General features: G+C 34.5%; 1 protein-coding gene across 13 annotated transcripts in view; it reads left to right on the top strand.

Annotated features, from left to right (window-relative positions):
* Window positions 1-12,544, top strand: part of ATOSA (atos homolog A) — a 148,279-nt gene extending 135,735 nt beyond the window's left edge. For 11 of the 13 annotated variants that reach the window (XM_077127941.1, XM_077127942.1, XM_077127940.1 and 8 more), the window contains 3 exons: window positions 2,784-2,852; window positions 5,065-5,264; window positions 11,567-12,544. In XM_077127941.1, coding sequence (XP_076984056.1) covers window positions 2,784-2,852; window positions 5,065-5,264; window positions 11,567-11,720 — 423 coding nt within the window. In that variant the 3' untranslated portion in view covers window positions 11,721-12,544. The other 2 variants (XM_077127943.1, XR_013162405.1) reach the window with 2 other exon arrangements.
* Window positions 12,545-12,877: the final 333 nt, after the last annotated feature.

Genomic DNA, 12,877 nt, shown 5'->3' with positions numbered 1-12,877 from the left:
TCAGTAGCCTTATTACTGTTTTATACTTTGATAGAAAAAGCATCATACTGTCTACTCATTTATTAAATTTTTTTTCCCAGTAATTTTATACTGCTAGTCAGAATCATGATATTGTACAGTTGTTATTATAAAAAATAGAAACCACTTCACAAACCTGCCCAATTATCACATATGTAACCTGATAACGTTTAAAAAGAAAGAGATACCTATTTTTTACCTTGAGGGTATCATGTTGGGAAAAAAAACTGCTTTTGGACAATTACCAAATGGAGATAAACTCAGTACGAATAAATGTGTTATCATACTGGGATGCTTATAATATTAGAATATGGGTGTAAGATACCAATTTTTCTTTACCAGGACATCAAGAAGTCTCATCTTATTTTATTGGCACATAGTAATGGAGAATGGAAAGAAAAGATCTAAAATACTGTAATCTATCATTAGTGGACAAAGTCCCTAATAGCCATTAGAATGGTTAGAAACGAGATAAAAGGTCAAATTGGCTGAAAATCAACTCAAATAAGTACCTTTGAGTGATGTTATGAGCAAGGGGTAATTTAATGCTATTAAAAAGTGAAACAGCGTGGGTGGGCCATGGTGGCTCAGCAGGCAGAGTTCTCACCTTCAAAGCTGGAGACCCGGGTTCAATTTCCGGTGCCTGCCCGTGTGAAAAAACAGCAAAACAGCATTAAGCTTTGCTATTGGTTGACATGTAAAAAATGGAGGATTAAGAGATGAAGAAATTCTTAATCAGCTTAAAGCAGCTAAAACACCAACTCCTATTCTTACTTTAAGGTGAATGACCTTGGGGCCTTTCCATTGTAAATTACACAAATGGCTCAAAAAGGGAAAACTTTAGCACAGAAAATTTTACCTTTGTGGTGTAGAGGTAGCATGGGACTTTTTTTTTTTTTTAATTTTTTTATGTCTCCCTTCATTTATGTATAGCTATATCTGTATATAAATACAGAGGCAGATATATGATAAGTAAAGGACTTTTTATTTAATAATTTCTTGAAGATTAATTCAAAAGCCATAAATTTCTTTTTCCAGTTGAGGGTCAGTGGTAAAAATGCTCATGTTATATAACATAATGGTATTTAGCTGTTTATAGAATATTACATAGTGAAAACAGGCGGAAAGGTCTAAAGCAGGTTTGCCAGTGGCAAATTTGTGGTGTGACATGGATTATCATCACATGAACAGGGCCATGTATGATTTCCTTCTATTTTTAATTTGCCAAATTAAGATATACCTCTTTCAAACAATTACTTGGAGCTTGATCATTTGTAACATTCTAACCCAAACAATGAGAGCATGTTTTTACAAGTGGAATTTATTATGTAATGTTTAATGAGTCTAGACAACATATGTAATACATGTCATAAATTATGAACCATAAGAATAAGCTGAAAAGTTACTGACCTACCAGAGACCTAGGAATCTAAATTAATCTGTGTATTCCTCTTTATCACACTACCCTCTCACTGCCTAGAGACAACCTATATGCTGGATTTTGGTTTTCATTGTCCTGTTTTATAAAACAGAGTTGAATTACATGTGTATTTGTCCCTAAAGGTGGTTTTGCTTTGTTTTGTGAGTTTTTCAAATCAATTTCATTAATGTGTATAACTTTTGCTGAGGTGTGTATTATATACAATAAAATGCATCTATTTTAAGTGTTAAAAAATATATATATACCTCTTTAAGTTTTCCACTTAGCTTTGTACATTCTCCACAATACTTTGATAAGGAATTTATGAGTAAGATTTTGATTGATTTAGTTTATCATAACTGTATTATTCCAGCCTAGAATGCCAGAATAAAATATCATATTCTTCTATGTGTTAAATATAATAACTTTTTCTAGGTAGAACTGTAGGTATGCCAACTAATTAAAATAATAGAATTATTAAAATGAAATACAGTTAACTAATATCTTTAATAATAAAATTCAACCAAATAATTTCCCAGATCCTTTTAAAATCCCTGACTTGCCAATGTAACTACTGGTCTTACATTGCTTGAAAATTATTGTAATGTTTCCTTAAACTTTAAGGCTTTTTTAAAAAATACTTTTTTCCTTATAAATTGATTTTGTTATTGCATTCTAAAAATTGTTATTACTAAAAAAAGAAAGCTGTTTATTACTATATCTATTAAAAGAAATTAAGTCACCACCATCATCACCTCCACTCCATGTGTAGTATCCATGAATAATATCCTAATAAAATCCAATTTAAGATCTTTTTTTTGGCTTGGGCAGGCACCGGGAATCGAACCCGGGTCTCTCATGGCAGGTGAGAACTCTCCCTGCTGAGCCATCGTGGCCTACCCCAGTTTAAGATCTTAACTGTAAAGAATTGACTTCATTTTTTTTGAAGACTTAAACTCTACCACATTTCTTCTAAAGACCAATAAATTTGTTTTGCTTCTTCATTACCCCTCTTATGAAACTTGGGAATAATCCTATAACTCCTTTTCTTTCCTTTCTGTGTTAAGGAATTTCCTACTCTTGTATCTTCATAATAATTCAAGCAGTGTGATCATTAATATTATGTTATTTATTGCAACATATCCATAAAAAACATTCTTTCTAATGTAATGGAATTCTCACAATGTCATACTCACAGAATGTACCTCTGTTGATTCGATTGAATGTTTTTCCATACAAACAGAATTTTGAAATTTTAATTGCATGATTCATCTTATCTTAATCTTTTATATATATACATATATATGCATCAGTTTGTACTCATTTTGTCTTCTTTTATTTTAAGGGTGTGATTACTTTAGAGTCCCTTGGTAAAAGGGGTTATCGAGTACCTCCTTCAGGAACGATACAAGTGGTATGTGTTTTATAGCCTACAATTGCAATAATCATTCTCTCACATACATATAGAACTTAGCCCTTTCTCCTGCTACTGCTGCTGCGACAACTTTGGTAAGTAACAGTGGGGCTGCAGCTTTGTTTGGAGTTTCCCTGCTCTGCCACAGGAATGACCATTTGGGGACCTCCATAAAAGGAAAGCATTAATAAGCAAATAAAGGTGAATGCTTTAGAAAAATTGTGTATATTATAGTTTGCTTGACACAAATAGAGCTATTTTCAATATAATAAGGATCTAACATTGTCAGTGCCTTCTATTTCATATAAACCAGATTGAGATTGACCTATTTAAAAAGGAGACCCCAAATATTAGTATTGCTTTGGCAGGAAAACTTGGGAAACAGAATGACATCCCTAGTGTAATAATTTCCAAAATTGATCCTAATGAGATGATCACACAAATCAGAAATGTAGTCTAATAGATATCAGGCCAGAGAAGGCACCCTTCCTTTTGGTTTAGGCTTTAATCTAGTTTTGTCCCAGAAGAGCTCTTTTAGCTCAAAGCAATGCTGTGTCATCCCTGGTCTAGGATTCTCAGAAAGCTAATTTGATGTCAAGACCAGTTTGAAACTGAGGTTATGTTTAAGTCAGACCCAGGATAATCCTGCATGCCCTCAAGTCAGTTAAAGAGTTTACTCTTACAGGCTGAAAAAGCTGGTATCTCACACTCGGGATCTGGTCTTAATTCAACAAGCCATTTTATGCCCTTTGGCCTCAGTGAGTTCCATGCTTTGTCAGACCACTTACACATCACCATTGTTCCAATACTGTAAGGAGTCTGTATATTTATTTCATATTATATCCAAGTGAAATATATTACTATGCAATATATATGTATATATATTGCTATATAGAAAAGTTTTACTGAAGGAAATTCACTGCATATTAAATTATGATTTTTATGTTGAGTTGATTTCCTGAACTAAAAGAGTGATAATTTTCCATTCTTTTGCCTCTGGTTATGTAGTTCTTGAGAATGTATGGGTCACTGGAAGGTAGCTGTAAGTTTTCATAATAATGAGTCATTAAATTCAGAGGCAGCACATTCACCTCTTGTTTGAGGACTACCAACTTAGTACTTAATTTTAAATCTGAAATTTGGGTATGTCTTTCATTCTGTATATAGTTTAATTATATATAAGCATGGTTTGAACTCCTGGTTTTCTAGCATTGTGGTTATTGAATGTATTAGTCCTAATCTTAAAACTCACTAGACTTCAAAAATTGGATCATAATATTGATATATTTCTCATTTTGATTCAGTGAGTGATGTCCAGTACCACGGATGAGCTTCTGAAAGCATGGGCACCAAGTTACCTATTGATGTGTTGGTAATTTGGTTAAAATCAGTTCAGCAGTTTGGGGTTTTGTTTAGAAATTAGTACTTTTAAAAATTATATTCCTTTGCTTATTCATATCCAAGTACCAGTTGAATTCAACTCAGTCTTCAGTAATGATAAATATTTTGCTCCAGAATGAAATTGATGACAAACAAAAAAGCCTAGTATGCCTACAGATTTTTCAATGAATCCAAATGTGAGAACATGAAGTATTATATAGCTTTCTTTGGATCTAATAATGCTGAACTTCATTTTCTAAATTTGGAGAAATTTTCAAATAAGGAAAAGTCTCTTTTTGAGCATCTATCTTATTGTTATAATAGCTATGTGTATTTCCACACCAAAAACTATGGTTTTACAAAGCTTTTCATCTTTATTTAAAAAATTAACTCACCAAATTTGAAAAAAATTAAAATTCTATTTTGGAAATTTTATAATTGATACTCTTTAATAATACTTATGACAGAAATAATTAACTGGGGTGTTTTAACTACACATAGAAGTATTTTGCTTATACTAGTAGAACTATTTCTTAAAACTGAGATCTGGAAAAAGTAAAAGTAATATATGGCCTATTATTACTGTAAAACTTGTGACTGAAGATTAATTTGTTATAGGATTTTATATTATTATAAAAAGAAATGAATTGTTTTTAAAATGTTGAATATTATTACATAAACTTCTGAAATTTAATTAACTTTAGTCATTGAAACAGAATGATATCCATTGAAATTATCCCACTGTTAAAGTCTGTTTTATTATTAGGTACATTTTTGGTCAAGTCAATAAATTACTGTTTTTAAAAGAATAATTTCTTTATTGTTTCTTTAGACCTTATTTAATCCTAATAAGACCGTGGTGAAGATGTTTGTTGTGATATATGACTTGCGAGATATGCCAGCCAATCATCAGACATTCCTTCGACAAAGAACTTTTTCTGTACCTGTTAAACAAGAAATGAAGAGAAGTGTTAATAAAGAGAACATCCGACATACAGAAGAACGGTTATTACGCTACCTCATACATTTGAGGTAATGTTTCAATGTAATATGGAAATATGTTACTTTAGAAAAACAATTCTAAAATTTAACTTATTAAAAAAAAAATTGAGACTCTGCTGAGACCTGTGCCCTTGGACTTTGCTTAGCTTAGGAACCGTTCCAGCAGTCATTATTACTTGAAGAATTAGACGAGTTTTCATTTATAGGTGTGTAATACAAAATATTTTAATATCAAAACAGATGTTGGTATATCCGGGGCAGTATGCAGCACATTTTCTAAACCAATGCTGCCCAATGGAAATATATTATGAGCCATAGGTGTAATTTTATATTTTTCAGTATTCACATTAAAGGAATAATAAAAGGGTGAGATTAATTTAATATATTTTATTTAGCTCAACATATCCATATGTTTCCATTTCAACATATAAGGTAAAACTTATTGAAATATTTTACATTCTTTTGTTGTACCAGATCCTCTAAATTAATTAATTTTTTACACTTATGGCACAAGTTCATTTGAACTAGCTGTATATCAAATACTCAATAGCCACTTAATGGCTTATGGGTACTGTATCAGGCAGGGATATTTTTAACATTCATTCATTCACTCGTTCGCAATTTCAACAAATATTTATGTGCCATGCTTGCCTCTAGGCACTAGGGAGACAGCAGTGACAAAATCTCTGCTTTCATAGTATATATTCTTGTGATTCCATCAAAAATATCTTTAACTTTTACACTCAGCTCACAGCTCTAGGTTGTGAGAAGCCATTTGTTTGCTCTTGTAGTCCAATGTGCCAGCATTATAGAGTGATAGCATTTTCAGCCCTAAATCCTGGTGTAGCTTTCAGAATTAATGAACAAGTCAAATAAGGGCTCAGTAGCCTTTTTCCTATAACTCAGTTTCTAAAAAGTTTCTGATGACATTCAGTTAAGTCCTTAATCACTTCAGTGACAGTAATTCATCTTACTGCAAGGAGCCCTGTTCATAAGAAGGAGGCACCTTTCTTCCAGGGTCCAGGTAGAGGAACTCTGGACTCTGTTATTGTTGGATGTTTGTTTCTTACTTTTTAATAATTAATTTTATGTCTTCAATTATTTTTATTGAGATATAATCACCCAAGGTATATAATCACAGTGGTTCACAGTATCATCATAAAGCTGTGCATTCATCATTACAGTTGATTTTTGAACATTTTCTTTACTCCAAAAACAATAAAAATAAAAGTTAAAAAAAAAAATTCAAAACATCCATGCCCCCCAGCCCACCGTATTTTTATTCATTTTTTTTCTTTTTTTTCCTTTACTTATCTGTTCATACACTGAATAAAGAAAGTGTCAGTCACAAGTTTTCACACTCACATGTTCACAGCTTAAAAACTCTACAGATATTCGTCATCTTCAAGGAGTTGAATAGTTCCACAGTTGCAAGTATTTCCCTCTAACTACTCCAATACACCAAAAACTGAAAAGTTTTGTCTATATACTGCATAAGAATAACCTCCAGAAGACTTCTCGACTCTATTTGAAAATTCTCAGCCACTAAAACTTTATTTTGTTTCATTTATCTTCCCCCTTTTGGTCAAGAAGCCTTTCTTACTCCCACGATGCTAAAGCCAGGCTCATCCCTGGGAGTCATGTTCCATGTAGGGGGGAAGCCAGTGAGTTCACCTGCAGAATTGGCTTAGAGAGAGAGGCCACATCTAAGCAGCAATAGAGATTCTCTAGGGGTGACTCTTAGGCATAGTTACAAGTAGACTTAGCTTCTCCTTTGTAGGATTAAGTTTCTTAGGGGTGAGCCCTAAAATTGAGAAATTGCCTATTGAATTGGTTGTCCGCAATGCTTGCAAGAATATCAGGATTTCCCCAGGTGGTAAAGTTTAATATTTCCTCCTTTCTCCCCAGGCCCCCCAAAGGGACTTTGTGCAAATACTTTTTAATCTTTTGCTCATATTACTCTGGGATGTTTCAGGGCATCACATCAACCTGTACAAACCAACAAGATCTCACTCCCTGTTCATTGCTCCATGTAATTATGGTGCTCAGTAAGTTGACCATACAAGTTAAGTTAGATAGTGTGCCACCACAAGTACAAATTTTGCACCAAATAAACATTGCTTCCTTTTGTCTCACACAGAAGTTGAAGTTTTAAAATACAGTCAATATCATTCTTTACCCTTTAGTCTGATTTAACTTACTCCTACCTAGGTCAGCTTCATTTATATCTCTAATTTAAGTCTGATCACTTTTTCAGTGTTTTTAACAGTCGTTGTATTGGGTAGCTGCAGAACTCTAGCTCTGAGTCTCAGCTGTCACACAAATATCCAAAGTTCTATGGAATGACCAGGTTAAAACAAAAGGCTCAGCATCGCAGAATTTAGAAATAACGGTTTTAACTCTGGAATAGATGTGACTGCTGTAAGAGCTTACCGTTTAGGAACCTTTACAACAGGCCTTCACCTGATAACCTATGCTTTCTAATTCAATTCTCAGAGTTTGTACATTATACTTAGTGTTCTAGTTTGCTAGCTGCCAGAATGCAATATACCAGAAACAGAATGGCTTTTTAAAAAGGGAATTTAATAAGCTGCAAGTTTATAGTTCTAAGGCCAAGAAAATGTCCCAATTAAAACAAGTCTATAGAAATGTCCAATCTAAGGCATCCAGGAAAAGATACTTTGGTTCAAGAAGGCTGATGAAGTTCAGGGTCTCTCTCTCAAGTGAGAAGGCTCATGGTAAATAGGGTTAGGGTTTCTTCAAGGGCACATGGCAAACACAGCATCATCTGTTAGCTTTCTCTCCTGGCTTCCCTTCATGAAGCTCCCTGGGAGGCATTTTCCTTCTTCATTTCCAAAGGTCACTGGCTAATGGACTTTCTGCTTCTCGTGGCTATATTGTTCTGCTCTCTCCAAATCTCCCTGCTTTCTCTCTTGTAGTTCTCTTTTATAGATTTCCAGTAAACTAATCAAGACCCACTCAAATGGGTGGAAACATGTCTCCACCTAATCCATAGTGAAAACCACTCTTGATCACTCAAGATCACATCAAGATGTGATTCCCTAAGTCACATCTCCAGGGAGATGATCTAACTACAGTTTCAAACATACAGTACTGAATAGGGATTAGAAGAAATGCCTACATTTACAAAATGGGATTAGGATTAAAACATGGCTTTTCTAGGGTACATATATCCTTTCAAACCAGCACACGTAGTCCTAATATTAGTGAGGTGTTATAATACTTGTCTCTTCATTTCTGGCTCATTTCACTCAACTTATTGTCTCAAGGTTCATTCACCTAGTTGCATGCCTCACAGCTACATTACTTCTTGCAGCTGCTCAATATTCCATTGTATATATACACCATAGTTCTACCTTCCAGTCTTCAGTCAATGTCCCCTTAGGTCACCTGCATCCATTGTAGTTCATGAAAACTGCTATTATAAACACCAGTGCAAATGTCCAGTTGTCACTGCTTTCAGTTCCTTCAAGTAGACACCTAACTGGAGTTGCATGATCATATGGCAACTCCACCCCTAGCCTCTTGTGGAGCCACCACACTGCCCTCCAAAAGGGCTGTACCAATCAACTTCCATACCAACAGTGGATAGATACATCTCTCTCTCTCCACATTTTCTCTAGCACTTGCATCTCTCTGTTCATTTTTAAACAGTTTTATTTACACATCGTACAATCCAACCTAAGTAAAAAAAATCAGTGGTTCCTGGTATAATCACATAACCATGCCTTTACCACCGCAATCTATATGAGGCATTTAATCACCATCATTGTTCACTCTAGGCATCACTAAGTTATATTGCCATAGTCTTTATCCTCTATCTTTCCTTCTGTTGTCATACATGCCCCAGTTTTCCTCCCTCAACTATACTCATACTCAATTTCGTTCAGTGTACTATCATCAGATAGTATTGTACTTTCCATTTCTGGATTTTTAGAGTCAGTCCTGTTGAACACTCTGTAGTCCTTCAGGATCAATTGCCCAATCTCTACCCTCTTTCTAACACCTGATAAACTGTGTTCCCAACTTTAACTTTCAAAGTTCATTCATTAAGGTTAGTTCATATTAGTGAGACCGTTCAGTAGTTGTCCTTTTGTTACATGCTTCATGACTTTATTCTGTCTTACAGCTGCATAGTATTCCATCATATGTATGTACCACAGTTTGTTTAGCTACTTGTCCATTGATGGACATTTAAGCTATTTCCATATCTTGGCAATTGTGAATAAGGCCACTATAAACATTGGTGAATAAATGTCTGTTTGTATCCTTGCCTTCACTTCCTCCAAATATATACCTAGTAATGGAATTGCTGGATCATATGGCAATTCTATACTTAGCTTCCTGAGGAACTGCCAAACTGCTTTCCAGAGTGGTTGCACCATTCTTCATTCCCACGAAGAGTGAATAAATGTACTTCTTTCTCCACATCCTTTCCAGCACTTGTCATTTTCTGTTTTTTTGTTTTTATAATGGCCATTCTATTAGGTATGAGATGATATCTCATTGTGGTTTTGATTCAGCATAATGTTTTTAAACCAACCTGACACTGGCTGGTTGCGGGGATGAGAAATCTACCCCCCCCCCCCAAAAAAAAAGATCTGGAGGGCTTTTTTTTTCATGCAGTTGTATTGAAATATATTCACACACCATAAAATCATCCAAAGTGTACAATCAGTGGTTCACAGTATCATCGTATAGTTGTACATTCATCATCACCATTAAATTGTGAACATTTTATTACTCCCAAGAGATTAAACATAAAAGTAAAAAAGAACACCCAAAATATCCCCTACCCCCATACCCTCTATTATTTATTTATTTATTGTCTTTTATTTTTTACTCATCTGTCCATACACTGGATAAAGGGAGTGCCAGTTACAAGGTTTTCAAAATCACACGGTTACACCATAAAAACTATATAGTTATCCATTCATCTTTAAGAATCAGGGCTACTGGATTATAATTCAGTAGTTTCAAGCATTTCCCAATACCCCAAAAACTAAAAAGTGGTATCTATAAAATGTGTAAGAACAACCTCCAAAATGACCTCTCAACACTATTTTAAATCTCTCAGCCACTGAAACTTTATTTTGTTTCATTTTCTTCCCCTTTCGGTCCAGAAAGCTTTCTCAATCCCGTGATGCCATGTCCTGGAGGACTTGTAAAAAGATAATGGTGTGAATAATATCAGTTACAAGAACACCTCCCAGTCCAACCTAGGAAAGGATTCAACTTTCTCTGATTAAAATTCCATTTGACACCATTCCTCTTGAAGTTTAACAATTGTAGCCATATGTAAGTGACATCTGCCAAGTGAAAATCAACTACACTAGCTTTTACAATCCCCACATAATGACTAGATATTTAAGTGCTATAAAGAGATATCCTTGGGGAAAATGGTATACTTCCAAAACTCACTATATTTTCCTTCTTATTGGTAAGGTGAAAATTTTCAGAGAGAAAGGTAAAGTGAGTCAGTCAGAGGTCTACTTTAACGTATACCATTGACCACCAGATCTTTGAGCTAATTTAAGAATAAGATCCACAAACCCAGAGAGTATTTCTATTATACTGAGGGAAAGACAAAGTGAAAATAGCACCACACGGTATATTTGACTAATTACCAAATATATTTATGTGATCAAAGAGTCCAATCCCTGTATTGTGCTACAGATAGTAGCAAGGGATAGAAACAGTTTCGTGTACTGTTTTGTTAGCCTTTCATTTCACTAGTAACTTTTCTCTTGATGTTTATGGTGGTTAGGCTTTATTAAACTACTGTTTATTGACGATAGCAACCCTTTCTTGTTCTGTAATTGCCCTCAAAATTTGGTCATTTTCTGTGGTAACTTCGAATGTGGACTCCATTTTAATCTGCCCCAAATTATGGGAGCCCAAGTTGTAACAAAGACGTTCAGTCTTTGTAGCTAGCAGATGGTAGGGTTGCAAAGCCCAAATGTAGTATAATTGGCTGATGTGAACTGGAACTTGACACTGTAGCTGAGGAAAGGTACATGTGCTATGGTGTCAGGGATAAAAAAAGTAGAAATATATATGAAACCCAGACTTACAGGAAGAAGCATCTAGATATTGTAATAAAAAAGGGGAGGTCACATGAAGCATTTGGGGAATAGTAAGGGAGAGGCATGTGCTTTAGCAATATAAGACCTTAAATATTATATGGAAAAGTTAGCACTAACCTAACATTGTTGTGAGATTAATTCTTCTTGCTTTCAAAATTTAATTACTCAGATTTGTTTGTTTTAAAGACTCATTTCCCAAATGATAGCTCTTTTTGTTTGTTTTAGGTTCCAGAGTTCTAAATCTGGAAAGATCTACCTCCACAGAGATGTACGGCTCCTGTTCTCTAGAAAGTCAATGGAAGTTGATAGCGGTGCTGCATATGAACTCAAATCTTACACTGAATCACCAACAAACCCTCAGTTCTCACCAAGATGTTAACAAGTGACTAAAGTATTTGTTCAGTACCCAAGTTTGAAAGTAAAAATTAGCATAGAACGGAGTGTACCAAATTAACAACTAGGAGAGTGGATCCTCTCCTGTTACCCTGGACCAGTTTTTAATTAAAGGATTTCTGGAATGAGCTCTACATATTCCAAGTAGACTGGAAAAACTTATGTCCTAATCCTTTTTGTACTGTTGAAACCACTTCATTGGACATGTTGCAATAGCAAAACCCCCAGTTAGATTAGTGTTTACATGTTTTTTCCTCAGTTATTTAATATTTAATGTTTTCCTTAATACTCAAGTGTGTTTGTCTCTAGTGTTCTAATGTAGCACAAATTCTATGTAAAATCATACTATGTATTTTTTGACATTAACATTCAAATCTGAAATATATGCACAAGTCTTTAATTTTGTGTGATGTGTTTTAAGCGCTGTTCATTTAAGTTATTGAAAATGAGAATGAAATGTTGAGCTTCTTTAAGATTAATGCACTATGCAAGCATGTATACTCTCATTTTTATATCTCTCATGTTTAGTTTTTACCATACCCCACCCAGGTTGCTGTCTCACATAGTAGTCCTCTAACATGCTGTATTAACAGTGCAACACGGACTAAGCTGCTTCACATTTTCCTTGCAAGTTCAGATCATCATGCCCATTCATACTCTTTCTAGGATTCCTTATCCCAAAAGCAGTTCTATTTTTCCTTAAATATTACTATAGAGGCTTTTACATTAAATTGTTGTCCCATGTTAGATAACTTTCTCAAATTGTTAAAAGAGTATGTACTTTGAAAACAAATTAGTATTTATATTGTAAATATATTAAAAAAAACTAAGAAATGTGTATATGGCTTTTATTTTCAAATGAAACATGTAAGCGATTTGGTAAATTTCCAGTAACTCCCTTCCCCTTTCTGCAGCTGCCAGGAGAAGGAAGATGCCTTAGGCTTGTCCTAATTTATCATTTCCTCGTTTAATGTCACAATGGAAAGCATCAGACAACTGGAAAACCACCAAGCAAGGGGATTCTTGAGTGCATCAAGTCTTGCCTGCTACCTCCAACCCCCATCCGTTTGGAAGGAGCAGAGCAATTTTAAATATTTGTGCTGGGATGATAGGCAGCAACAGATGAGATGATAAGGCAAAGAG

Source organism: Tamandua tetradactyla, chromosome 14, assembly GCF_023851605.1.
Source record: "Tamandua tetradactyla isolate mTamTet1 chromosome 14, mTamTet1.pri, whole genome shotgun sequence".
Classification (NCBI taxonomy): domain Eukaryota; kingdom Metazoa; phylum Chordata; class Mammalia; order Pilosa; family Myrmecophagidae; genus Tamandua; species Tamandua tetradactyla.
Note: the sequence above shows the minus strand (reverse complement) of the source record. Positions and strands in the feature narration are given on the sequence as shown.